The sequence below is a fragment of the Caenorhabditis elegans genome, chromosome II (assembly GCF_000002985.6).
Source record: "Caenorhabditis elegans chromosome II".
Taxonomy (NCBI): domain Eukaryota; kingdom Metazoa; phylum Nematoda; class Chromadorea; order Rhabditida; family Rhabditidae; genus Caenorhabditis; species Caenorhabditis elegans.
In genome coordinates this window covers 12,238,387-12,266,325 of record NC_003280.10, presented here as the reverse complement: position 1 = coordinate 12,266,325, position 27,939 = coordinate 12,238,387, and the positions used below count along the sequence as shown (strand labels likewise).

At 33.4% G+C, this 27,939-nt stretch overlaps 6 protein-coding genes and 2 non-coding genes across 9 annotated transcripts; 3 read left to right on the top strand and 5 right to left on the bottom strand.

Moving 5' to 3' along the window:
• Positions 1–80: 80 nt before the first annotated feature.
• tric-1B.1 (Trimeric intracellular cation channel type 1B.1) lies at positions 81–9,474 on the top strand. Its single transcript, NM_064202.4, has 3 exons — positions 81–215; positions 6,937–7,491; positions 8,398–9,474. Exons 1-3 carry the CDS (start codon positions 105–107, stop codon positions 8,617–8,619), a joined length of 888 nt encoding a protein of 295 aa, NP_496603.2. The 5' UTR covers positions 81–104; the 3' UTR covers positions 8,620–9,474.
• Positions 221–2,134, bottom strand: faxc-1 (the record flags this gene model as incomplete). 2 transcript variants are annotated; one of them, NM_064203.5, is made up of 3 exons in its annotated part: positions 221–524; positions 994–1,461; positions 1,982–2,134. In NM_064203.5, 3 exons carry the CDS (start codon positions 2,126–2,128, stop codon positions 330–332), a joined length of 810 nt encoding a protein of 269 aa, NP_496604.1. The 2 variants fall into 2 exon arrangements, with proteins under 2 accessions (NP_496604.1, NP_001417608.1); NM_001430678.1 differs by lacking the exon at positions 1,982–2,134 and having other exon boundaries at positions 330–524; positions 994–1,437.
• Positions 9,475–9,697: 223 nt separating the features above from the next.
• Positions 9,698–15,057, top strand: parn-2 (Target of EGR1 protein 1). Its single transcript, NM_064201.7, has 4 exons — positions 9,698–9,964; positions 10,901–11,365; positions 12,619–13,156; positions 14,160–15,057. Exons 1-4 carry the CDS (start codon positions 9,699–9,701, stop codon positions 14,361–14,363), a joined length of 1,473 nt encoding a protein of 490 aa, NP_496602.1. The 5' UTR covers position 9,698; the 3' UTR covers positions 14,364–15,057.
• Positions 15,058–17,183: 2,126 nt separating this feature from the next.
• Positions 17,184–18,201, top strand: tag-276 (uncharacterized protein). Its single transcript, NM_064200.5, has 2 exons — positions 17,184–17,643; positions 17,924–18,201. The coding sequence occupies exons 1-2, from the start codon at positions 17,248–17,250 to the stop codon at positions 18,002–18,004; spliced, it is 477 nt and encodes a 158-aa protein (NP_496601.1). The 5' UTR covers positions 17,184–17,247; the 3' UTR covers positions 18,005–18,201.
• A 495-nt stretch (positions 18,202–18,696) lies between these two features.
• On the bottom strand, positions 18,697–23,380 carry Y57A10A.24 (EB domain-containing protein). Its single transcript, NM_001383971.1, has 9 exons — positions 23,069–23,380; positions 22,241–22,360; positions 21,951–22,136; positions 21,251–21,385; positions 20,844–21,050; positions 20,075–20,184; positions 19,900–20,014; positions 19,066–19,410; positions 18,697–18,872 (listed from the first exon to the last, which is right to left on the bottom strand). The coding sequence occupies exons 1-9, from the start codon at positions 23,329–23,331 to the stop codon at positions 18,791–18,793; spliced, it is 1,563 nt and encodes a 520-aa protein (NP_001370094.1). The 5' UTR covers positions 23,332–23,380; the 3' UTR covers positions 18,697–18,790.
• An 860-nt stretch (positions 23,381–24,240) lies between these two features.
• On the bottom strand, positions 24,241–25,938 carry txdc-12.1 (Thioredoxin domain-containing protein; the record flags this gene model as incomplete). The annotated part of the gene is made up of 2 exons (NM_001383970.2): positions 24,241–24,706; positions 25,731–25,938. The coding sequence occupies 2 exons, from the start codon at positions 25,936–25,938 to the stop codon at positions 24,354–24,356; spliced, it is 561 nt and encodes a 186-aa protein (NP_001370077.1). The 3' UTR covers positions 24,241–24,353.
• A 251-nt stretch (positions 25,939–26,189) lies between these two features.
• Y57A10A.41 lies at positions 26,190–26,334 on the bottom strand. The gene has a single exon (NR_051778.1). It is a non-coding gene; the product is annotated as an Unclassified non-coding RNA Y57A10A.41 (non-coding RNA).
• Positions 26,335–27,614: 1,280 nt separating this feature from the next.
• mir-5547 lies at positions 27,615–27,724 on the bottom strand. Its single transcript, NR_051777.2, has one exon. It is a non-coding gene; the product is annotated as a pre-microRNA mir-5547 (primary transcript).
• Positions 27,725–27,939: the final 215 nt, after the last annotated feature.

The window sequence follows — 27,939 nt, the reverse complement described above, 5'->3', positions numbered from 1 at the left end:
GATTTTTTACGAAAAAAAAAAACAATTTTTCCTTCCAATTGACAAATTTCGGATATCCACCCAAATTCTACATCACATTTTCAGGCCGACGACCTGCTCAAACGATGGTGGTGCCGGAGAGTTTTCAGCTCGATCAGGAGATTCTTCTCGACGCCGGTGCTCAATTGCACCGGCTCAAGATGTATCCCTACTTTGATGTCGCGCATTATCTGTTGGTTAGTTTCATAATTTTCAAACTTTATTCAAATAATTCGGAATGATAGATTCTTTGGTGAACTTTGGTTTTTTTTTTTGGTAATTGGGATTAATAAAATCAAAAAAAAAAGTGATTATGCCTTCTTCCACACCGTTGCCATATTCATCGTATTCGTGGTCTCCTCCCAATCTGGCCAATACTTCTCCTTGATACGGATCACATATTCCATCACATTCGGAACCTTCTCGTCGATGTAGGCACGGATTTCCGGGCTGAATTGTGGTGTGTAGATGAGCTCGGCGAGATGAGCAAATGCGGTCACATCGATCTGGAATTTGAAGCTTAGTAATCTGTCCCATTACGGTTTGATCTACAAAAAGTGCGGGAATTTTTTGCCCAAAACTATGTGGTGTCGGCACGTTCTTAACGATACGAAAGCGTCTCTTCTCCCGCAGTTTTTTTGTAGATCTACGTAGATCAAACCACCTGGATGCTCGAGTTTACACCAGAAATCGGAAAAGTTTTCCGATCATCTCTAGGACACGGGATCCATTTTTAACGTCCATCCTTGAAATGAAGTACTCCGTTCTACTCAGGTGGTGTCAAAGTGTCTCATTTCGGCTTGATCTACATAGATCTACAAAAAATGCAGGAGAAGAGACGCAGAGTTCTCCACTGATTTCGCATGGTTAAGAACGTGCTGACGTCACATTTTTCTTTGGCGAAATATTCCCCCGCATTTTCCGTAGATCAAACCGTAATGGGACAGCCAGAACCTGCCAAGCCTAATCACTCACCGTCTTGATGCTGCTTCCGAAGAGATACGGCTTATCGCCCAACTGTGTCGAAATGGCGTCCAAGTCCTTCTTCGCCTGATCCAACACCTCCTCCCTGGAGAAAGTTCCCATTCCTTGAGCGGCAGCACGTCCGCGAACCTTTTTCGTGAAGCTTTTGACGATAAAGTTCTTGAATGCGAACCCCTTGATTCCGGTCAACAAACGTCCGAATCCGGTGTCAGTGGCTAGCCATCCAAAGTCCTGACCGCGAGAGTACAAGCTCACCCAGCACAGATGATGCTCGAGAAGTGCGAAGAATGCTCGCGCGATGGCCTTGTCGGAAGCGGAGAGATCCTCGAGATCCGACTTGTGGAAGTGCTCGGTCAGATTGTCGATGATGATGGTGCTGTCAGCGTGCTGGCGACCGTTCAGCTCGATGAATGGGATTTGACCGCGAGCCGACATCTTTTTGAACTCGTTGTTGATGTTCTGAAAGTTGATGGGTTTAACGCCGTCAGGAAGGCTAGGAGAGCTCAGCAAAAAAGCAATAGCTGATGCAAAAGCCGAATTTTTGAAATTTATTCAATTCTAAGTTGGATCTTAAATGGGTTTCTAAAGACCGAATTGACACTTGATCTACAAAAAATGCGGGAATTCCCCCCCCCCCCCCCCCAAAATGTGACGTCAGCACGTTTTTAACCATGCGAAATCAGTTGAGAAGTCTGCTGCGTCTCTTCTCCCGCAATTCTCGTGATCTACGTAGATCAAACCAAAATGGGACACTCTGTCACGTTAAATTGTCGATTTTTCCACGTAATATCAGAGTGTCTCATTTCGGCTTGATCTACGTAGATCTTCAAAAAATGCGGGAAAATGAAACGCAGAGTTCTTAACTGATTTCGCATGGTTAGGAACTTGCTGACGTCACATTTTATTAGGGCGAAAAATCCCCGCATTTTTGTAGATCAAACCGTGAATTTTCGACTTTTCTTGTTTTGCCCTCACTTACCGTGTACGGAATATCGGCGACACGCAAGAACGTCTCCACCTTGAACGCGTACGGAGACGGCGATGGAATGCATCCGGCTCTCGGAAACTGCACCAAGTACACGTGATCCTTCTCCCAGTCGCGTTTCGTCAAGTTGGTCGATGGCATCGTCACCTTGAATTAGAATCAAAATTGATCTGGACGATGTGAATGTGATTATTGACAGCGGAATGAGAGATGATAATGATGACAGATAGAGAGAGGAATTTGAAGCATTTTTCTGTATAGGAAGGAAGGAAGGATCAATAAAACACTCAATTTCGAGAGAAAATCAATTATCTCAATTTGGAAATGTTTCAATTTCCAAATCAAAATACGGTTGTCCCAGAGAAGTGAAAATTTCTAATTGAGCACGAAAATGTGGTGCAATGCTACGGTTTGATCTACAAAAAAAATGCGGGATTTTTTTGCCCTAATAAAATGTGACGTCAGCACGTTCTTAAAGGAGGACTAACGGTTCGGACGATTTTGAACGTATAGACCCAAAATGAGCTCAAATGAAATAATTTCGTAATGAAACTGCTCAAAAATTGTTCAAAATATTTTTTTTATGGCGGTTCAAAATTTCGAAAAATTCCACTGATTTTAGCTAAAATCTCGAATTTTGCCTATTTTTTGGTGTCACATCGGTCCGAAGTTGACTTTTTCGGAATTATCATCCTTTATTGCATATTTTAGTAGTTTATCTTATTTAATTTCGTTGATTAAAATACATTTAAAGCCGATAGGTAACCAAAAATCATCAAAATTGGTTACCTATCGGCTTTAAATGTACCTTAATCGACGAGATTAAATGAGATAAACTACCGAAATATGCAATAAAGGATGATAATTCCGAAAAAGTCAACTTCGGACCGATGTGACACCAAAAAATAGGCAAAATTCGAGATTTTAGCTAAAATCAGTGTAATTTTTTCAAAATTTTGAACCACCATAAAACATTTTTGAAAATTTTTGAGCAGTTTCATTACGAAATTCGTTCATTTGTGCTCATTTTGTGTATACGTTCAAAATCGTCCGAACCGTTAGTCCACCTTTAACCATGCGAAATCAGTTTCCGCATTTTTTTGTAGATCGACGTAGATCAAACCAAAATAGGACTCTCTGGTACCATGGAGATGGAAGAGTGAAAACTCGGCCACCACTTTTTTTTGCCGAAAAAAACTTGCCAATTGGTAAAGAAGAACTTTTTCCGAAAAAGTGAACAATCATCGAGAAGGAATTTTCAAACCTATCATAAAGGAGCATTGAAGAGAAGTTAAAAAAGCAAATTTTGGGGGAAAAAAAGTAATTTCCAAACCAATCATAACAATGAAGACAATAACGAAAGCGATTAGTCATGTTTGATTTGTAGGTGCACCCATAAAAGCGCCGGTTAGCTGCTGCAGCAGCAACAAGAGACAAAACAAAACGAAAAAGGAGTCAAGAGAGAGAGAGAGAGAAACTATATGACAGTTTAGGCGAACCTAACAAATATGACCTCCTCCTTCCCGCCACCGCCACCGCCTGAAGGTCGATCTGGTCGAGTGATAGCGGGTAACCTCTCTCCAACCGACTTGGCACATTGCCAAGGTTCTTGTGGGTGAATAGGCAAAGTGTAATGAGAGAGAGAAGGTGTATCGGTGTTCAGTGAATTGGAAGTTTGATGGATGGTACTGGGAAGGGGATTCCGGTTTACATTGGTGATCATGATGATTTATTCATTTATTGAAAAATTGGGGTTTCGGAATTGACAAGTTTTGAAAACAAAAAAAATTGGAACAAAGGAATTTTATTCGATTTTGCCGAGAATTTCACAGGAAGAAGCACGATTTTCCTACGAAACAGAACAACAACAATGAGCAATTTATTGATTTATTAGACTTGAAATTGTCTGAAAACACCCTGAATTTCATAATGACAATTCTTGGAAACTGCTCAAAAAAAGTTATGGCGGCTCAAAAATGACCTAATTAAATTTGAAATTTGACTGAAATTTGTCAGCGACTGGAAACTAACTTTTTTGAAATCACCGTCTAATTTTCGGTATTCAAGTTAATTATCTGGCGATTTCAACTCGATTTATGTAGGTACCTTTAAGGTAGTTTTACCAAATGTACCTAACCACGTAATGCCGGGATGTCATATTACGATTTGATCTACAAAAAATGCGGGAATTTTTTTTCCCAAAAATATGTTACGTCAGCACTTTCTTGACCATACGAAATCAGTTGAGAACTTTGCACATATTTTTGGAAAAAAATTCCCGCATTTTTTGTAGATCTACGAAGATCAAATCGAAATGGGACACTCTGACACCGTATGCCTAAATCGAGTTGGTAAACTCAAGATAATTAACTTGTATACCCAAAATTTGACGGTGATTTCAAAAAAGTTAGTTCCCAGCCGCTGACAACTTTCAGTCAAATTTCAATTTTTAACTAATTTTGGGCCATTTTTTTGAGCCGCCATAACTTTTTTTTGCGAGAGATTTTCAAGAATTTTCAAATTGAAATTTGAAATTCGGTGTTCTCAGGCAATTTTGAGTCTAATAAATTAACAGTAATACGAATTATGTTTCAAAAAAAAAAAACGAAATTTCAACAAAACGTGCAATGTCCATAGTAAATAAACCAACATGACACTACCGCCAAAAATCATCATTTGGCAAAAGTCACGTCTGCAAAGAACCTCTCTCCGATAAGAAAGGCTTTACATGAAAAGTTCAAAAAGTGACGAAAAACACTACAATCTACCCCCTCTCAAGTGTTTTTGCTGAATATAACAAAAAAAAACCCCTGGAAAAAAAGAAGAACGTTGTGTGAAGTTGAGTGGTTTTTGGACACTAAAACGATGTGAAGTAATAATGATGATTGGATTCGGAACAACCCACACTGTGAAAGTACAGAAGTTGAAGAAGAAGAAGGAAATTGAAAAGAAGAAAAAATGCCCAAAAATTGGCCGCTATTTGTTTGTCTCTATCTCCCTCTCTGCCATTGAAGAGGCATTGCGCGCCGCACGGAAGGCATTGCAATTTCGGTTTCATTTAGACGAAAATGTCACCTTATAGGCGTGGCTAGGCGGGGGCCAATTGGTGTCACGTGGAAGTATTTTGCAACGAGAAGATCTCTGGTAGGCTTCCATGGTAGGCAGGCGCGGTTTCAAGGCCTGGCGCCGCCTGCCAGAAACCTGCAAGCCTCGCGCCATCAATTTGAAAACACGAATTGAAAAATGAAAAAAAAAGTTCAAGTATGTTTGAACATAAGGAGCTGATTCAAGCGAGAGGCAGGCGGAGGTCGCCTTAAAGTCAGGCAGGCAAGAGTTTTTCACGCCTACACGGAAGCTGTAACCTCTGGAGAGAAAACCATAAGCTAAGAAATCATGAAATGGATGAATATTGCCAAAGTTGATTTAAATCGATCGTTCTGCAATAAAATATCACTAAAAATGCTGCTTTATAACCAAAAGCTCAACATTCTCATATGCACTTCATGCTCACTGAGCAGCAGACGGCGTCACGTGTGAGAAACATAACTTGTGATAACCGGATATATAAATAGAATTACCTAGCAACAGGCTACGTCTATATTCGTTATACTTCCGGGAGCATTGTCTCAGTGATACATATGAAATAATTCAGTATATATACATTGAATTTCGTAACAACAAGTGGACAAATCTTGAGTCATACTAATTGTTGAAAATTGATGTTTGCAGTATTTATATTGACACTAACTCAGACCTCGTGGAGTTCCAATGACCGACTGAGTCACTGAGAACTACCGAGCAGAGAATAGGAAAATATTGCAAATCAGATTCATAAAAGTTCTATGAAAAAATTGGAATTTTCAAAATTCGAACTTTTAGAAGTACTAATGATGATTGAATTAATTAATAGTAAGTATGTGTATATATATATATATATATATATATATATATATATATATATATATATAACTTCTTGGAAATGTTGAAAGATAATGCACATATTTAAAGCAACAAGTATAATGGTTCAAAATATCCAAATATGCATTCGTCATTAAAATCAATGCTACGAATATAACTCACATCGAATATAGGTAGTTGAAATTACAAAATACACCTATTCATGCAAGACGTTTTTTTGAAAAAATCAGTACTACTAGCAATGCAATTCTAATAGTGAAATTTCGGCAGAAGCGAGCTTGAATTATATGCATGCACTATATATATATATATATATATATATATATAATTCAAGTTTCGATCTACCGAATTGTATGTTTTCCCTATTAGAATTGCACCGATTGATTGAAAACAGTCTTGAATGCAATTTGTTATAAATACATATGCACATATACATACACAATATATACATATCATTACCTATTAATGAAAGACTGTTTTTCAATCAATCGGTGCAATTCTAATAGAGAAACTTCGGTAGATTTAAGCTTGAATTATATGTATATTATATATATATATATACATAATTCAAGTTTCAATCTAGCGAATTGTACGTTTTTCTCTATTAGAACTGCACTGATTGAATGAAATACAGTCTTGAATGCAACATGTTATATTACGAAACCATGAGTTCATTAGAATGCCTACTTTGTGGCGCGGAAGTAGCGGCAGCAGAGAGAACATGCGGCGACGAGAGATTTAGATGCCTTCGCTACGAGATATTCCCGCGCCAAAACGGTAGGCATTCTCATGATCTCATGGTCTCTTAATATATACAATATATACAATATACACAATATATACATATCATTACCTATTCATGCAAGACAGTTTTTCAATCAATCAGTGCAATTCTAATAGGGAAACTTCGGTAGATTTAAGCTGGAATTATATGTATATATATACCTCGCTATATATGTAATATGCACATAATATATACATATACATAACATATACACAAGTTTTTTTCGTCAAAAATCCCCGAATTCCAGATGATAATCGAAGTCCGAGACGACTTGGGAAGTGCTGCATCAATCTTTTCCCGCAAGCATCCACTCTCCTGCTGGCTCTCCTCAATGCTCATGTGCTTCGCCGACGCTTTCCTAGCCAACTTCTTGCTCGGCGAGCCCGTCATCGCTCCGTTCAAACGACACGACGACATAATCCTCGCCACAATCATCTGGTATCTGGTGTTCTACGCGCCATTCGACGGAATCTATAAAATCGCGAAAATCACGCCGGTCAAGTGTGTGCTCGCCGTGATGAAGGAGGTGAAGCGGGCCTATAAGGTGTCACACGGTGTATCGCATGCTGCGAAGCTCTACCCGAACTCTTATATTGTGCAAGTGCTCGTCGGAACCGCCAAAGGAGCCGGCTCAGGAATTGTGAGAACGCTGGAGCAACTCGTACGTGGTGTCTGGCTGCCGACTCATAATGAACTGCTCCGCCCGTCTTTTGCAACGAAGGCGTGTGTTGTTGCGGCTTCTGTGTTGGCATTGGAGAAGAGTGGAACTTATTTGACGGCGCCACATGATTTGGTTTATTTGGTGGGTTTTTGGAGAAAAATTGGAAACAAAAAAATTAAGAAAAATAGTTTAAAAAATTTAATTTTGCAAAATTTTCCAAAAAAAAATTTTTTTTTTTTTGGAATTTTGTTTCCAAAATTCTTATAATGCCAAACATATCTTTTTTCGGTATTTTGTCTTCAAATCCCTAAAAAAATTGTATTAATTTTTTTCTACAATTCATCCAAAAACATTGAGAAAAATTTTCCGAATTAACAAAAAATATACTTTTTTTGAAAATTTATTAAAAATGTTTGTAATGCTAAAAAATTGTTTTTTTTTGGTATTTTGTTTTTAAATCCTAAAAAAATTTTAATGAATAAAAAAAATTTCCTACTTTGTTCTGTTGAAATTGATAATTTTTTGTCAAAATTCGAGAAAAAATCTTGAATTTCTTATCTTAAAATATTTTATTATTTTTTAAAAATATTTTCTCAAAATTAAAAAAAAAAATTCCGAAAAAAATTGATAAAAATAGTCCAAAAATGAGATTTGTTTTGAATTTTGCTGGAAAATTTCGAGAAAATTTTTAAAAAATGTATTCTAATTTAAATAAAAACAAAAAAAATTAGACTCACAAATTTTTTGTGTAAATCCTAAAAAAGCAACAGTTTTTGGAAAAAAAATTCCAAAATATATTTTTGCAAAATTCAAATATTTACAGCTTTCCAATAGTTCTAAAAAGTTTTTTTTTTCGATTTTTAAAAATCTAAATTGTGTTATTTCAAAAAAAAAATGCTACAAAATTTTTTTTTTAATTGGAAAAAAATCAGAAAACCCTTTAAAAACAATTTTTTTTTAATTTAAAAAAAAGTGCTAAAATGCACTTTTTTTTCAAAATTTCCGAATTTTTTATTTGAAAAATAAATAAAAAAAATGCATTTCCAGGTAATCGTCGGTTTCTTTGTCTACTTCAAGCTCTCGGCAGTCATTCTCCACGTCACCGATCCGTTTGCTCCAATCGAAAACCTATTCTGCGCGATTTTCATGGGAGGAATCTGGGATGCAGTGTCACGAGCCCTGGCCGCTTCACGTGATCGACGTGCCGCTGGAGCACATTCGAACGAAAATGGTTCATCGATTTCTACGCCGGAAAAGAAGGATCAATAAATTAATTGTATTAGGCCAATGTGTGTGGAGAATTGTGCAGAATTTGGATGAAACTTTTTCAAGAAAATCGTTCGAAAAAAGTATTTTTTTTAGGAAAATATTCGATATTTTTCCAAAAAAATTGTTGTTCTCCAAAAATCAAAAATTATCCAAAAAAACGATTAGATTAAATACCTTTTTTTTGGGAAATTACGATTTTGGGAATTTTTAAAATTTATCAAAAACTGATTTTTTTTCTCAATTTATTTTTTTAAAAAAATTATTTTTGGAAAATATTCATCTTCCAAAAATCAATATTTAATTCAATATTTCTCAATTTTTTTTTGGAAAAATAGATTTTTAGGAATTTATCGATTTTCTTACCAAATTTTTAGTTTTATAGATTTCTAAAAATCGATAATATTTTAAAGTTATCGATTTTTGGAGAATATCTTAAATTTTGCATTTTCCAAAAAACCGATAACTTTCAATAATTTTCGCGGTTTTTTTTTTGAAAACGTATAATTTTCAAAAAATCGATATTTTCCGAAAAAGTCAATTATTTTTTCGAAAAATATGACAATTTTTGGAAAATAATCTATATTCTCCAAAAATCAAAATATTTTCAAAAAATCGATAATTCAATAGGTCCCCAATTTTTTTTGGAAAAAATAGATTTTTCAGTATTTTTAGACCGATTTTCCCGAAATTTTCAGTCATTTTTTGACAATTTTTCTCTTCTTATTCTTCATCAAAAAAGTATTTGTCTGGTTTTTTTCCGTTTCTTGTTTTTTATTGATTTTTTTTTCAATTTTTTGCTCAAAAACATCAACAACAACTGCCCATAAATAAAAATTATCGATTTTTTTTTTGTAAGAAATGTTTCCCTTTGTGTGCCTGTGTGTTGAAATAATCTCACCGTTTGAAATTACTTACCTGATTTTTTTAAGGCAAAAAAAATAATTTCCAGATTTTCAGAGAATTTTTAAAAAATTTATTTTTCAATTTTTGTGGAACAAATTTTTCCGTTTTTTCTTTAATTTTTATAGTTTTCAAATTTTTCCATAAACCGCCCTAATTTTATCGATTTTTCCTCCAGAATGAGCGGCGACGGGGACTCATCAACGACAAGCTCCGCCGGCGACGGCAGCACTTCAAAGGACAAAATTCCGGCGTTCTCAGAAATTCGAGTTATCGAAGTAAACCGCGACAATTTCGCGAAAATCTGGCCATATTTGCTTGTTTGCATCAAATCCGCAGATTTTACAGCGATAGATTTGGAGTTGAGCGGTCTCGGCGGGAAAGGACTACGTTCACGTGATATCGCTGAGAGATATCAGGCGATTCGTGATGCCGCGCATACTAGGTATAGAATTTTGAGAAAATCGATAATTTTCTCGTTGAAAAATCAATATTTTTATTTGGAATTTAAAAAATCGATTTTTTCGTGAAATTTTTAAAAAAAAATCGATAACTTTGTTTTTATTTAAATCTACAAAAATCAATATTTTTAATTGTGAAAATCGGTAGTTTTATGAAAAAATCTAGGAAAATCGATAATTTTAGTATTAAAAAACTGCGAAAATCAGAAATTCCAGGATCGAAAAATTAATTTAAAAAAATCAATAATTTCGTAAAAATAAATTTGGAAAAATCAATAAATTCGTAAAAAAAATCCGGAAAAAATCGATAATCTCTTTTTTAAAAATTTTTGGAAAAATCGATAATTTTAGTATTAAAGATCTGCGAAAATCAGAAATTCCATGATCGAAAAATTAATTTTCAAAAATTAATTAATTCGTTAAAAAATCCGAAAAAAATCGATAATTTATTGTAAAAAATCTGCGAAAATCAATAATTCCATGATCAAAAAATTAATTTAAAAATCAATGAATTCGTTTAAAAAAATTTCGTTTAAAAAATCGATAATTTTGGTTTTAAAAAATCCGAAAAAAATCGATATTTTCCTTGGAAATTTTTTTGTTGGAAAAATCGATAATTTATTGTTGAAAATCTGTAAAAATCGATAATTTCCTCGAAAAATCTGTAAAAATCGATAATTTCGATAAAAAATTTTTTTTTTGGAAAATCGTCATAATTTCGTAAAAATTCCGAAAAAAAATCAATAGTTTCGTTTTAAAAAATCTGAAAAAAAAAATCAATAATTACCTGAGAAAACTGTAAAAATCGATAATTTCGTAAAAAAGAACCTTTTGAACTTTTTTAGAAATCGATAATTTTTCGGAAAAAAATATGTAAAAATAAATTTTGGAAAAATCAATAATTCTCCCACCTTTTCCAGAAGCATTCTATCCGTTGGAATCGCCACAATGAAGCTGACGCATAAAAGTGAAAAACGTCGAGCTCTTCGCTACGAGACCCAAGTTTTCAATATTCTCACATTCTCAGAAAAACCATTCACAATTGAACCATCGGCTCTTCAATTTCTCGCCAAACATTCTTTCGATTTCAACAGACTTATTCAATCAGGAGTACGATTCCAGGGAGCCAACTGTCCATTGAAAACTCTTTTCCGTGAGCTTCTAGGCTCATCGGCCACCTTCTGCCTTCACAATGGATTTATTGATTTGGCATTTATCTATAAGCAGTTATATGATATCGATTTACCTGACACTCTTGATGGATTCGTTAATAATTTGAGTGATATGTTTCCGGATAACTATCTGCCGGTGGCGGATTCCAAGTATTTGGCAGAGTATCAGACGAGAATGACTGCCTCTTTTTTGGAATATGTGTTCCGGAGAACGTATGTCAGAGAGAAAATTAATTTTTTTTTGAAAATTGAAAAAAAAATGTTAATTTGAAAAAAAAAATTTTTTTTGAAACAATTATTTTTTTTAAATTAATTTTTTAATTTTTCGAAAAAAAATTCTTAGGCTTAACAATTTTTCGAAAAACCGGTTTTTTAAAATATTGTTCTGAAAATCGAAAATTTTTGAATTTTCAGCCAATTTTTTGAACAATTTTTTTCAATTCCTCTGAAGCTTCAAATCCAAAAATTGCAAAATTTAATTTTCAGTCATACTTCAAGTTTAAAATTTGAAAAATCTCATAAATTCCAAAAAAAAATCATACATTCCAAAAAAAAAAAATTGAAAATTTAATTTTTCTGGGCAAAACTCTCCAAAAAATTCCAATTTTCTCCCGATTGAGAAAATAAAAAAATTTTGGCCAAATTTTTTGAAAAAAAATGCAAAAAAATCGTTATAATCAAATTATTACTGGCAAAAAATTAACATTTGAAATTTCATAAAAATTCTTGACAAAATTCGAAAATTTTGAATTTCCCGCCAATTTTTTGAAAGTTATTTTAAATATGTCAACTAATAAAAATGATTTTTTTTTAAATTAAAATTTTCGCAATTTTTTTTGAACAAATTAAAAAAATGTTTTATAAAATTTCTGACTTTCACTTTCAACTTTTCGAAAAAATTTAAATTTCCCGCCAAATATTTGAATAAAAAATAAAAAATTCAGTTTTCCTGCGAAACTTTTAAATTTCAATTTTCAATTCCCACCAAAACTGAAAACATTTAATTTTTCGTTGAAATTTCCACTAAAATGTTTGAACTTTCGGCATAAGTTCCAAAAAACAAATCAAAAAAAAATTTTTTAATCCAATTTTATCCCAAATAAGAAAAAAATTAAATGTCGGAAACGTGCTAGTTCACGTGGTGTCAGAGTGTCTCATTTCGGCTTGATCTACGTAGATCTACAAAAAATGCGGGAATTGCTAAGAACGTGATGACGTCACATTTTTTGAGCAAAAAAAATCCCGCATTTTTGTAGATCAAACTGTAATGGGGCAGCCTGGCATCACGTGGCTAGTTGGGAAATATACAAAAAATTCTTTAAAAAATCGAAAAATTAAAAATTTAGCTTCTCGGCAAAACTCTCCAAAAAATTCCAATTTTCTCCCGGTTTAAAAAATAAAAAAAATTTTGACAAATTTTTTGAAATTTTTTTTTCAAAAATTCAACAAAAAATCAATAATTTCAGGCAAGGAGACAACGAGATCGAGCGTCAAAATAATCGATATCACATCGAAATTTGCTTCCCAAGCTCTGAAAAGTCGATAAAAGCTCTAAAAAACGCTACGGAAAGTGTAGATGTACGTCTTCCAGAAGGATTCCCAGATCACGCGATTCCCATCGATCTTCACATCCACGTGTGCAAATATTTCGCGTATCACGGCTTCTGCCACGCTCGGAACACTGAAAAAGGATGTAAACTGCTCCATGACGTGGATACTGCTATCGATTTACAGAGGATTAAGGAGAATAAGAAGGCGTTCAAACGAAAACGGAGATATAATAATGTGATTGCTGAATCGGTTGCCGAGAAGACGGGCACCGATGAGGAGGCATGGAAGAACGCGAAATTTGAGCAGAATTTGTTGACTCGAGACTTTCGGGAGCTCAAGAGAAATGTGGTTACAGGGCTGCATCGGGCTGGAGTTGATGCTTTTATGACGGCTTTTGCGGTGATTTATCAGCAGAGAAGAACCCTGATGGCTGATAATTCAGTTGATTTGAAGGTGCTTTTTGAAGAGAAGCATTAACAAAGATTGTTTTTAAAGTCATAACATCTATAGGAAATTAGCCGAAAAATTCGAAAAATTTTGTGCTTTTTGAAGAATAAAAGTTTAAAAATTTATAGGAAATTAGTCGCCGTAAAATTCGAATAAATTCAGCGATTCTGAATTTTTTTAGTACTGGATTTGCTTAACTTTTTAAAAAAATTTAAAGATTTTCCCCGAAATCGCCTGAAATGTTCATTTCTTAAAAATCTCAATTTCTGAAAATTTGAAATAATTCGGAATTAAAAAATATTATAAATTTTTGATTATTCCTAAAAATTTTAAAAAAATTAATATCTGAAATTCCCTTAAAATTCCTAAAAAATTTCAGAAAATTTTAAATATTTCTAAATTTTGAAAAATTCCTTTTAAATATTATACATTTTTGAGGCTTCCAATAATTTCACAAAATTAAAAAAAAGACAATTTTTGAAATTCTCTAAAAATTCAAAAAAAATTTCAGAAAATTTGAAATAATTCTAAATTTTGAAAAATCCCTTTCAAACACTTTTTTAAATTAATAATTTCTTAAAATTTATAGAAAGTCTGATATTTTTCGGAAATTCCAAAGTTTTCAGAAAATCCCAAAAATTTACAGAAAATTTCAGAAAATTTTAAATAATTCTGAGATTTAAAAAAATCCCTTTCAAACATTTTTCTCAAAATTTAGTTGTTTCTAAAAAATTTTTAGATCGTCTGAAATTCTTCGGATATTCCAAAAAATGTTAGAAATTCTCTGAAAATTCCAAAAAAATTTCTGAAATTAAAAAAAATCCCTTTTAAATATTATTAAATTTTTGATGATTCTTAAATCTTAAAAATTTTCGGATAATATTATAAATGTTGAAAATTTATGGAGAGTCGGAAATATTTATGAGACATGATTTTTAATTTTAAAAAATCTTGAAAATTATAATATTTACAAAAAAAAATTTAAAAATCGAATTCTTTCAATTTTCAGTTCCTAAACCGCGTTCCACTGTCCGCCAAAGATAAGCCATTGCATCTTCGCCACCGACCGGTCCCAGTTCCACAATCCGAGCAAATTGATGCTCATTTGGAGGCAATGGTGGAGATCAACAAGCAACGGGACTATATTCGAATGAATGCAGCCGCTACAGTTATCAAAAGTGTTCAGAAAGAGGATACACCTTGTGAAGATTGAATAATTTATTTTTGAATTTTGATTTTTTTTGTTGTTGTTGTTGTTATTTCTGGTACGTTAAATCCCCATCTAAATACAATTTTTTGGAAATTTGAAAATTTCCACTTTTTCTCGGTTATTGATGTTCCCCCACCTGATCTTGATTGTTAAATTCACATTGTTTCGATTTCAATCCATTTTTTTAAATTTTTGTTGTTGTTTCCAACCTATTTTTTTCTGAAAAATAGACTTATTTTGAGTTCTTTGTATATTTTAACCGACAAATTCGCCCTGGATATTCGCCGTTTTTTGAAAATTCAAAAATTTCGGAAATTTTGAAAAATCTGACAGTTTTTTTTCAATTTTTAATTTCGAAAAAGTCCAAAAACTCTAAAAAATGCCAAAATATAAGAATTTATGAAAATTCCAAAATTTTCGAATTAATTTTGGAAATTTCTGTTAGGATTAAAATAACTAGTTAACGTTTCTCAAAATTCTGAAATTTTGAAATTTCTGAAAAAAATTTTAAAACTATTGAAAAATTAGATAGCTCAAATTTTTAAAAAATTCCGAAATCGCCTGAAATTTAGCTTTAAAATCTCAATTTCTAAAAATTCCAAAAAAAAATGTAGAAGAATGTGATAATTTCTGATAAATATAAAAATTTGAAATTCGCTGAAAATTTCTTATTTTTCCTATGTATGCGCAGTTTTTCTTCAGAAATAAATACAATTGCTATCAAAGAAAAAAAATAAAATGTAACTTTTTTTCGGGATTTTTAAAATCCGAAAAGTTCCAAAAACACATTTGAAATAATATAAATTCTCTGAAAAAAGGTGGAGTGAGGCTGTCCCATTACGGTTTGATCTACGAAAAATGCGGGATTTTTTTACCCAGAAAAATGTGACGTCAGCACGTTCTTAACCATGCGAAATCAGATTGAAAACTCTGCGTCTCAACTCCCGCGCATTTTGTAGATCTACATAGATCAAACCGACACCACGTGTAAAAACCCATAAAAATAAAAATTTTCAGAAAACACCAAAAGCTACAAAAACGGACAATTCCCAAAGAACCAAATTCGAAAAGCCTTTAGAAAAATCAGAAAATGTATAAAATTTCTGAAAGTTCCAAAAAACTTCTTTAAAATGCTGAAACAATTTCGGAAGATTCCAAAAAAAATACCTGAAAACCCATAATTGCAGAAATTTTGAAAAAGTACAAAAAAAAGTAAAATGTAATATTAGGTTGGTCAAAAAGTCTTTGCAAAATTCGTATGTTTCTTCATTTCTCAGCGTTAACTCGTTATTTTCCTATTCTGTTTTTTTATTTGCATAGTACGTAATGTGCATGTTTAATACATTTGAAAAAACTTTTGGGTGTTGTTCAAAATGACCGAGAATTTGCTCGCCGAAGGTCACACCCTCCGAGGGGTTTTCTGTATGGGTTCCCCCAAGGCTGCAATTGCAACGAAGCTCGTGGTAACATGTGTGCAGTGTTAGGCAATAATTCTGTCACCTATAATACCATAAAGTTTTGGTTCGAAAAGTTCACGAAAAAGAACTACGATCTCGATGATGAACCAAGATCCGGTCGGTCTCGTTTGGCTATCAATAAGGATAATTCGAGAGCCCTGGAAGATGATCCAAGAGCAACGAACCGTGAACTTTCTGCGACTCTCAAGCATCTCCAAAGAACCATCATCAACCATCTCCGCGAAACCGGAAGGGTAGAAAAGTTCGGTCATCTCGTTCCTCACAATTTGTCCGATTCTCAGAAAAATTGTTTTGTGACCTCTCTTTTTCGCTGCTCACTAGGAAACGAACAACAGACTGGGTATAGGATATCACTACTGGAGATGAGAAATGGGTATTGCATGTTAACTATACCAGAAAGAAACAGTGGGTCCCGGTCGAGGAAACCGTGAAACCTGACCTCAAAGGGGAACTTCAAGAGAAAAAGTGCTTCTCTAAATTTGGTGGGACAGTAAGGGTGTAATTTTCCGAGGACTTTTTCCAGACTCCGTTACAATCAACGCTGGCCTATACTCTATTCAATTGGAAAAGATGGTCCGTGCTCATCGATTACATCACCCTAGAGAATCAAAATTTAGGCTGCTCTATGACAACGCAAGACCGCATACAACTTTGAGGACCCGCCAGAAGCTCCAGACACTCGGAATCCAAGTTTTGTCTCACCCACCGCATTCGCCGGACTTGACTCCTACTGACTACCATTTGTTCCGCTCTCTCCAGAATCACCTTACCGGGCAGAAGTTTCATGATTGAAAGATCGTCGAAACGTGGTGGGACGACTTCTTTGCCTCCTAATCTCAGGAGTTCTGTGCGGAGGGTATTGCTCAACCTTCGTTGGGTTGGCAAGAAGTCATATACACTAATGGTGAATATATTACCCATTGAATCTCGTTCGCTTTGAATAAATACTCTCTCCAAAAAAAATTCAAAAAGTTGCAAAGACATTTTGACCAACCTAATAATTTATGCAAATTCCAAATTTTCTAAATACTCCTTCTTTAAACATTCCGTTAGAATTAAAGTATCCAATTAAAATTTCTGAAAATTCCAATATTTTTAAAAACTAAAATCTGAAATCCCCTAAATTTTGACAACTTTTTTCCATGTTCCTCAGGGAGAACCCTCCCTTATTTCTCAAACAAAAATGTACGTATGTACCAAATTTATATATTCACAATCGTAAACCAATCAATAACCATTGTTTCCTTCTGCTTTCCCATTGCCACGTTGCATAGCCCATTCCCCCCCGCCCATATATCGATTTTTTGTTGTTGCCAAATTGCAGCGTCCTACAGGGTTAGGTCTAGGTTAGTGTCATTCTTAACCACATATCTCAGTTCTTCTCTCACCTTTTATTTAACTCATTCTAAATGCCATCTCACACCAAGCCGGTCTCCAATGCTGCTCTCCCAAGAGTCCCAGCTCCACTGAGCCCTGCTCAACAAGTCAGAAAATACACTGACTACTTGCTCAAAGAGCACAACCGGTACTATGCACTGGAGTGTCTTCTCTTCCTCGACTGCCCGATTCGAGTATTCCGGGAATGCCGTACCGAGCAAATTGTCAAGAGCCAGTATGATGGACGGTATGAGTACCAGTACCCAGTCAACTTGTTGCTCCAGAAGCTTCGTCGTCTCGCTGCTCAGGAGTTGGAGCAGGATGTTGTGGAGCAAAAGATGCGGGAGGCTTCGAAGAACAAGGTGCTCTTCGCCAATGTGCTCAATATTTTTGCGGATTTGCAAAAGGAAGCGGAAAATTTCTCCAAGGTTAGTTTTTGTTGTTATTTTAAAATTTTGCTGAGAACTTTTTAATTTTCTGAAAACGAACTCAATTTTTAAAATAATAAAATAATTTTCGATTATTTTTGTACTTAAAATACCTACATATTAAGTTAAATTGCAATTTAAAAAAATTTCAAAATAAAAAATCTACACCGATTTTGCGCCGTAAATTTGGCCTGAAAAATAAAAATAAAATTTCGCACCAAATTAAATTTAAAAAAAAATTTCTAAACCTGACCAAACCACCTAAACTAATACTTTCCAGACTACAAAACAATCATCCACGTCACCATCAAGCTCCTCTTCATCCGAAGAATCGTCGGCTTCTTCCTCCCCAGTCGTATAATTTTACCAAACTTATTATATTCGTTGCCAATTTTTCATAATCTGTCATTATTTTCTTGTGTTTTCAACTAATTTTCCCTCATTTTTATTATCCAGTTTTTCAAAAAAACTAATCCCGATTGCAATGTTTCTTGTCAATTAAAACTGTACATCACAGATAAAACTTCAATTCAGTTTACTTATGTTTGCAAAAATATTCAGGCTTTAGGTTTTTAAGCTTTCAGGCTTGGACCGTTGAGCCCAGACTTGGATGCTAACATTTGAATTTAGATTTTCAGAATTATGGCTTTTGCTTAGGCGTAGGCTTGGGCTTAGGCATAAGCTTGGCGTCAGCTCTGAAAAAACATAGTCTGAAAATGCTCTCATTATCTACACACTCCAATTTTTCAGTGTTAAATAAATAAAAATTTGACTCCTAACTTTTTACATTTTTATAGTTTTATTAAAGAACTTGTTATTGTGAATCGAATGCGTTATGAATTATTGCAAAATCTTTGTTTGGCTTTATAGAGCAGTCTGAAAATGCTCTCATTATCCTAGGCCTAGGCTTAGGCTTAGGCTTAGTCTTAGACTTGGGCATAGGCTTAGGCTTAGGCTTAGGTGTAGTCTTAGGTGTAGGCTTAGGCTTAGGGTTAGGCTTAGGCTTAGGCTTAGTTTTCCAAGTTTTTGTATTAGGCTGTTTTTAAATTAAACTGTTTGAAAACATGTTCATTAGCTAAAAAAATATTTAAAAAATATAGAATTGGCACAAATATTCGAAAAAAAAAACAAAAATCAATAATTAAGCCTAATAGACCACAGGCTTCCGAATACAACATAGATAACTGTCGGTAGTGGAAGATGGTAGACACGTGTAGCCGAGTGGGCAGCTGGAATTATTTTAAAATATCGATTTTTGAACGTTAAACGTTTTCAACAATATATGTATGTTAGAATTTTTTTAATTCCGATTTAAAAAAAAATTTTAAAAAATTGGATAAAGATAATAAGATAATACTGATTTTTAGAGTTTCAAAAAACAATCGAAAAAAATTTTTTATTTTTTATTTTTCTGGAACTCACTCCAACGTAAACAGTGATAGACAACGCTGCACATCTTGATTAACATTTTTCGACGGCATATATGAAAATGGGCATGTCGGCTGCGCAATCACTTCTTCCTCTTCAATCGGCTTCTCAGTAGTTGTAGTAGTTGATGACGTCATAAACGTAAATGGCCCAATCATTGGAATCTGTGGTGGAAGGATTCGGTTCATTTGAATAGTACAACACACATAGACATCATCAATATCAGATTCTTGACACGAATATCCTGATCGAAGAATACACGGATCTCCGATATGATCACAAATGTATGGGAAGCCGTTTTCCATGAGTGGACGGGCTTCAGGGTCTTGGCAGTTTGGACTGTAATAAATATTAAGATATGATTAAGATACCTTTGATGGTTTAAAAGTAAAGTAACGCCAGTGGGGATTGTGTCTAAATACACTTAAAATTATTTCAAATGACCAAATATCATTAACAAACAGTCCAAAAATTTTTAGATTTTTCATTATTCCCGGTCAGTTTTGGAAAATTGCAAACATTTTGAAAAATATGAGCCTTTGAGGAAATCCAAAGCAATTTCGCATGTTCCAACCCCTACAATTTTTTAATACAAATAATTAAAAAAAAATTACAGTATAAAAAATGTAGAAAAAAATTTTTTTTTGGTTGACTTCCAAAATTATGAGTGGCAAAAACTGAGTAATTGTCACTTTTTGATAATAAATAAAAAAATTTCAAAAATTTTTTGAAATTTTTTAAAATGATATTCGATCATTTTGACACCAATGGAGTAGTTTTAAACACTTTCCCCTCTGGCGCTACTTTGCCTTTAATTAAGCAACCTACACAGATTCAAAAGGGTATGGTTCTGCAGTAGTTGTGGCTATGGTTATGGGAGCCTTCATAGTAGTTGTAGTGTAGTAGAATGGAGGGGGTAGAAGGGTTTTACGGCTGTTGCCGACTGAAATTTTTTTTTTTCTTGAATTTTAGTTTTTATAGGTTTAAGCAATAAAATACTCACGTCGATTTTTATACCGCTTACAGCAAATATGGGCGGTCTTCTCCTTGTTCAGCTCACAAAATGCTCCTTGTGAGCACGCCGGAAAAGCTGGGTCACATTTTTCACCGGTTCTGGAATAAGAATCAATACTGGGATTTTTTTGTAATTGAGTCATAAGCATTTCTACAGTAATCTAGACAATCAAGTACATTTGAAATTTTAAAAAAACTCGAGGAAATAAAATTTTTGGAAGTTTTTTTTGCTCTAAATGACATAAAATAGTTTCAATATACCGAATGTAACTGTAGAAAAATTCAATAGAAGCACCTAATAAAAAAATTTCGAATTTGTTAAAATGATTTTTCAATTATTCAACAATTTAAAAAACGGCCGAAATATATGGTTTGCGCGGGAATTCAAATTTAATTCGGCCGTTTCTTAGATTTTTTAAAAATTGACGAAAAATCATTTTAAAAAATTAGAAAATTTATTTAAAAATTTTCCAGATATATTTGGTCATTACGGCTCCATTTTCTGGCATTTGAATAGTTTTTAGTGTTATAAATCAAATATTTTTGCAAAATTGAAAAAAAATCGTTAAAAATTTAGAAAAATTTAGAGAAATTCCATAAATTTTTCTACAGTTATACTCGGTATATTAAGGCTATTTTCTGGATGATAAACACTGAATTAAATTTTTTGATAATTTTTGACAAACGGAAACTGAGCTACAGTACCCCAACAGTACACTATACAGTATACAGTACTACAGTACAATGTAGTAACTTACCCATTCTCCCCATTCCTACAAACCATCTCAATTCTTGAACCGAATGATTCCTCGGATGGACAACACCACATCTCATTCTGAATTTCCATGCACTTTTCATTTCTCAAACATCCGGCTGCGCACACACTTCTCGCAAACACTCCTGACGGGCATTGGGCTAACGAACAACATACACGAAGACCCGTCGGGGTTAGCGAACATTCGTAGCTGGAAATTTGAAATTTGCGGTGCAATTTTAGTTTAGAAGTTCTGAAAATGTTTAAAAATTTTTGTGAAATTTCAACTTTAATTTTCAAAAAATCAAAAAATTGATTCCAAGTTTTAGATGTTTTTCGGAAAGTTTCGAGCAAAAAAAATTAGCTCCTGGCTATTTTAAGAGCATGGCTTGAGCTGTAAAATTCACTTACCCCATCCCACATGGCTTCTTGTTACAGTCCCTCGGCACCAATCCATTCATCAAAATTTGACTTCCAACACCACAAATATCGTCAGAACTTTGACAGCATACCTCTACGTTACTGGTGCGGAATTTTGCGCAAACTCTGAAAATATAGAATTTGAAAAAAAAATTTTCGAATTTAATTTTTTTAAATTAGTTGAAATGTTAAATTTAAAGCATCATACATACAATTTTGCCAATTTTTTTCACAAAATTTTCGGCAAAAAAGCTTTTGTGGTGGGACCCAAAAATTCGAAATATTATTTAACGTTTGATTTAAAAATTTTTTTCATATTATGATATTTTGTTTGAATTCGGGGTACCCCGAAATAAATCTGAATTTTTACTTTTTTTCTATAACAGTTTCCAGGAAAATATCGGTTCTGAAACTTATCGTGGTGGGACCCAAAATGTTCAAATGTTAAAAAAATTTAATTTGTGATACAAACAGTTTTATGCTTTTGTTCAAATTTACAAAATCAAAATCTTCAATATTATGTGAACTTTCTGAAAAATCTAAAAAAATTTGAAATGTTCAAAAATAATTTTTTTGGGCACTAAAAATTTTTCTCCAGTTTTTTGGTGCAAAAATTGTAAATTTCGAGTTTAGGTAACATTTTCGTTTAAAAATAAATTTTTTAATTTTTAAAACGCAGTCCAAAACTAACCCCTGAACACAATCCTTGCACAAAACCAGAGATTTCCCATCATGTGCAATAATTGGATGGGATTTCGGACAGATTTGGGAGGAGTCTAGTGACGTCATCAGTGATGACGTGGATTTTTGCATCGGCTTTTCCTTTGGGAACGGTGCAGATTTGGAGAGTTTTAATTGTGATGTTATCGGGAAACTTCTGTAAAAATATGGATTTATTTTATTTGTAGTTATAGTTTTTATTTTAGAATGGTCTTCTTCTCCCAGAAAACCAAGAAGTGGGCGGAGCTTAAAATCACCAACTTTTCAATGCTCCTGTTTGAGCAGCATATCGACATTCCATCCTGACTACTTGATACACAAAATGATCCATCTGGGCAGTTATTCTTACGTTTTGGAAGACATGGAAAGCCGGTAGACATCCTGAAGTTTGAGTTCAAATATTTTTGGCGCGAAATTCAAAATTTCAGATTTTTAGCAACTTTGGCGCGACTTTCAGTTTTTGAATCTTTAAAATAGTTGGGGCAAGCTTCAAGTTTTAATTTTTTTGATATAATTTTTTTTTTTGATAATTTTGACAGAAATTTTAAAATTTCAATTTTCGCCAAATTTAGATATTTCAAAAATATCAACAAAAATAATTGGCGCCCAATTTAAATATTAAAAGAAATTTCAAAAAATGGTGCTAAATTTAATTTTTTAGAAATTGCAAAAAAAATTTAGCGCCAATTTTAAATATTAAAAAAATTTCAGAACAATTTTTGCGCCAATTTTAAATAATTCAAAAATATCAACAAAAAAAGTTGGCGCCAAATTTAAATATTTAAAAACTTGCAAAACAAATTTGGCGCCAATTTTAAATATTTAAAAAAAATTTTAAAAAGTGGCGCCAGATTTAAATATTTTAAAAATTTTAAAACATTGTGACGTCAAATTAAATTATTTAAAAATTGCAAAACAATTTTGGCGCCAAACTTAAATATTCCAAAAACTTCAAAAAAAATTGGCGCCAATTTTAAATATTTGAAAACATTTAAAAACAATTTGGCGGTAAAATAAAATTATTTGTTTTCAAAAAACAATATATAATCTGCGAAGTTTAACACAAAATTCAAAAAAAAATTTCCTCACCTATAAGCCGGATGCCTGCACTGCGGTGGCGGTACACAACATATACCCCTATGACAAAATGCTCCAAGAGGACATAAGCTTGCACACGTCTTCACGTGCTCCGTATCCGTTAGTGGAAGCTGTCCAACAGGGCAAAGATCCTTCAGATACTGATAAGGAGAAGCTAGGGCTTCAGAATTGGCAGAGGTGATAAGATTTATTAGAAAAATCCAAAGAAATTGGGAATTTAGAACTAAATTTCGAAATTCAAACTGCGAATTCATATTGCTGGTAGAGAAATGACCCGACGATGTATAAGAGGAAAATAATTCGGAACATTGGAGAAGAGACGTGACATATTCTGAATATGAGGATGTTTACATAACTACTCAAATATAGGGAAGGAGAGAAAGTTTCTTAATCCCTTAGGAAACTGGTTTTGATTAATCCTTCCATGTAGGCGCCAAAAGGCCTGGTGTGCCTACCTTGCGGCGACCTTCACCTGCCTCGGGCCTTCTGTATAGTGCGGAACCCGAAAAGTGTCGGCCGCGGCGGAAGGCAGGCGGGCAGACAGGCGTCAGGCCCTGAAACCGCGCCTGCCTCCCATGAAAGCCTTGATTTAGATTTGAACCAATATGTGGGCGGTGTATTTTAAATCTCCTATTTTGTGGCAAAATTCAAATTTTTTTTGAATTTTTTTAAATTAAACAATTATCGAGAGCAAAATTCAAAAATTCATGAAATTATAAATTTTTTCAAACAAAAAAAATTTTGTTCAGATTTAAACTTCAAAAAGCTTTTCAGATTTTCTAAAATCACCGAAAAAAGCCTGAGCCTAAACCAAAGCCTAAGCCTACGTCTAAGCGTAGGCCTGAGCCTAAGCCTGAGACTAAGCCTAAGCCTAGACCTAAGCCTATGCCTAAGTCAATTTCAAATGAATGCAAAATTCAAAAATTTCAAAAAATTAGTTTTTTCAAAAAATTAGTTTTCAAAAGTTTTTTGGCTGGAATTTCAAACTTTCCTGAATTTTTCAAAATGTCACAGATTTTCCTAAAACTTTTTTTTTTTCTAAAAAATTGGCTAAAAATTTTCAGGCACAAAATGCAATTTTCATAAGATTTTTAAAATTTTTTCGAGGTTTCGAAAAGGTTTTTGGCGCGAATTTAAATTTTTCGTAAAAACCGACGTATCGAGAACCAGTTTATTCGTGATAATAATTAATAATAGTTAACAAGATTGGCAAAGAAATGATAAGAAATAAATTAGCTGAAAATCAATCAATAAATCAATAAAACAATCTCTATTCTTACAATTCCTTCTTCTTTCCCTCTGGCTTCTTTGGCTTAAGCTTATCACCTCTCTTAGCCTCTGGAATGTCAACTCCAAAATGTTTAAGCACATCCTTCATAGAGTTAAGGATATCAGCTGGTGATGAGTAGTAATACGCGTAATTTTTGTATTCGGCCTTCTTATTTTTGAATTCTTGAAGAAGATCTCCATTTTTGTCGAGGAAAAGCAGACGTGGAATGTACTTTCCGTCTGGACGGTACTCCTCCTCGAATGGCTCGTCGTCGTCTTCGGTGTTAACCATTACAAAGTGCTCTGAGAGCTTTTTGAAGGCTTTCTTGGCGTTGGATTGTTGGAAGGTCTTCTTGAGAGCTGGAAAATTTGAAAATTCGAAATTGAAACATTTAAAAATTAGGCTTAGACGTAAGCTACAGCTTGGGCTTAGGCTTAGTCGTAGCCTTACACTTAGACTTAGGCTCAAACTTAGGCTTAGGACCCCAATAGATTTTATCCTTTTTTCAGATTAGTGGAATTTGTTTGGAATTTTTATTGAATTTTTGAAAGCTTTAAAATAATTTTTTATATAATTTTTGGAATTTTTAAAAAAATTTTGAGGTTTTTTCTCGCATTGGATTTTCTGGACTTGAAATATTTAAACTTCAAATTTTTTAAAACCAATTTTCAATTTTTTCACAAATTTTTAAACGAATACAATTATGTTTAAAGTTTCAAATGTTGAGTCATAAAAATTATAAATATTATTTTACATCAAATTTAAACTGTGGTTCGCCCACACACGGGTCCCATCACGTGAAAATTTTTGAATTTCCCAAAATTTGTACAAATGTGCATTTTTCTTAATTCAAAATTTTGCACGTTTTTTTTTGCAATTTTCGAAAAATATCAATTGAATTTCCCGATTTTTCCCTTGAAAACTATATGTACAAGCTTTGTGGTTTACAAGGTGTTCTGACACCATTCTTTGAATTAATAAAAAAAAGTGTGTCAAGGATGAATAAATCCCTCTCCTTTCTTGTCTTTGGTCGGTTACCCGGAGAGAAAATCGAAGCTGCAGTGGGGAAGGGACATGTGAATGTGCGCTCTATTGGACTAACTTGTTGAATAAAATGATTAAATTTCAAATTATTAGTGAAGCATGTAATCAATCACGCGGTGTCAGGGTGTCTCACTTCGGCTTGATCTACCTAGATCTACAAAAAATGCGGGAGAAGAGTCGCAGAGTTCTCAAATGATTTCGCATGATTAAGAACCTGCTGACGTCGCATTTTTAGAGCAAAAAATTCCCGCATTTTTTGTAGATCAAACCGTGATGGGACAGTGTGATACCACACGTATTATAAGAAATTGCCTAAATTTTCTCAACTGCCGCTCTTACCTTTGCAAGCATGGCACCAAGACTTGTGGATCAACAAGAAGATTGGCTTATCAGTATCCAAAGCAGTCTCAATTGCATCTTCCCACTTGACCCACGCAATATCGTCACCAAATCCACGTGCCAATGGGTTTTGAATAGAATCCTTGATCTTGTCGAAACTCGCGTACGCCGACGCACTCACAAGTGCCAAGAGGAGAAGGGATCTCATCTGGAACAACGGGGAATTGGATGGAGTTTTATACTAAACAGAAAATATAAGTTTAGCATGCAAAAAAAAGTGATCAGATACTTAAAAAAAACGTTATTAATGTGGTTTATATGTATAATTTAAATATTATTACTGTTGTGAAAAATATCATTTTTACACAACTCAAAATATTCACTACAATTTGTTTAATTGAATGTAAAAAATTTCTGATAATTTTCAAAAAAAAAAATTAAAATAATCCCCCAGCCCCACCTATGCCTAAGCCTAAGCCTAAGACTAATCCTAAGACTAAGCCTAAGACTAAGCCAAAGCCTAAGCCTAAGGCTAAGCCTGAACCCGGGCCTAAAACTAAGGCTAAGGCTAAGCCTAAGCCTAAGACTAAGACTAAGACTAAGCTTGAAAATGAACTGTTGTGACCTTTTTTTTCCAGCGTTTAAAAGCCATTGCTGTTATAAAAACACAACGATTATAAAGTTCTGTTATAAAACATACTACTTGTTGTTTTATAACAGAACTATATAATTGTTGTGTTATTCATTTAATGCCCGTTTTACGAAAAAATGTCGAAAAAGAAACTTTTTCTATGCAATCCCGTTGTTAATAATCTAAAACTAGAATTTTTTAATATCACTATCCTTTGTATTAGAAAAGCTGTATAAAAAACCACCTCTAAAAGTGAAAGGTATGACGAATGATGGAGAAAAGAAGAAACAGATCAAGATATTGAGGTCATTATCGAACTGCAAAAAACTAGCCAACGGTCGAGGTCGTACCGATGATAAGGATCTCGGTGTATCTATGGAGGGGTGATCAGAAACCATAAAGAAGGTGCTTTGATGAGTTTTTGCAGATAAAAAGGGTTATATCAATGATGTCTGGAAAAAAATATGAAGCAGAACGAAAAATTCAAAAAGCAACTACAATGTTTTGTAGCAAAAACATGATTCGGTGATTCAATTTTTTTTTGTTGGAAGTCTCATAAAACATTACTATTTTGCACATAATTTTTGGTAATGCATTCTAGAAATGGTGGTGGTTACTATATTTCGATCGATGTATATTTTAATAACTTTATGAATTATAATTAGGGTTTTTACAATTTTTTAAACAGTTTTCTTGGTTAGGATGATTCCCATATAAAAGTTAGTAATATATAATTTTAATAACGTTATTGAAAATAATTACTTTCACGAAAAATTAACCCGTTTGCTTGTAAACTGTATAGTTACAATGTTCATAACTAACTAACTAATTGACAAAGTAAAAAACATGTATTGCTTCATTTTATTTGCGTCAAACATTGTCTGATTTTATTAGTATGAACAATTCAATACTGTTAAATACTGACGATTTTTAATAAAATGCATTTAAGTATACTACATAATTAAAGAGCAACACTAAAGAAGTTATTCACGTATGTATGTCGTGAAATATATTAAAGGGGGAGTAGAGTTTGTAAGTATTTTGCTTAAATAGACTAAAACTGGTCCAAAACCACCGAATTTCATAATGAGACTTCACAAAAAATTTCCAAAAATTTTTTATAGCCGGTCAAAATTTCGAAAAAAAAAGAGTCAAATTTTGATAAAATCTGAAATTTTGCACACTTTTCTTAGTCACAGCCACTGAACTTTGGTTTTTCTGAAATTATCACCTTTTAATCCTTGTTTTGGTAATTTATCTCATTCGTTGATTGAGACAACTTTTAGGCCGATAGGCATCCAATTTTGATCATTTTTGGATGCCTATTGGTCTAAAAGTTGTCTCAATCAACAAAATTCCGCAGGATAAATTATCAAAATAAGGATTAAATGGTGATAATTTCAGAAAGACTAAAATCCAGCGGCTGTGACTAAGAAAAGTGTGCAAAATTTCAGATTTTAGCAAGATTTGACTCTTTTTTTTTCGAAATTTTGGCGGACCATAAAACATTTTCGGAAATTTTTTGGGAAGTCTCATTATGAAATTCGGTGGTTTTGGACCAGTTGTAGTCTATTTAAG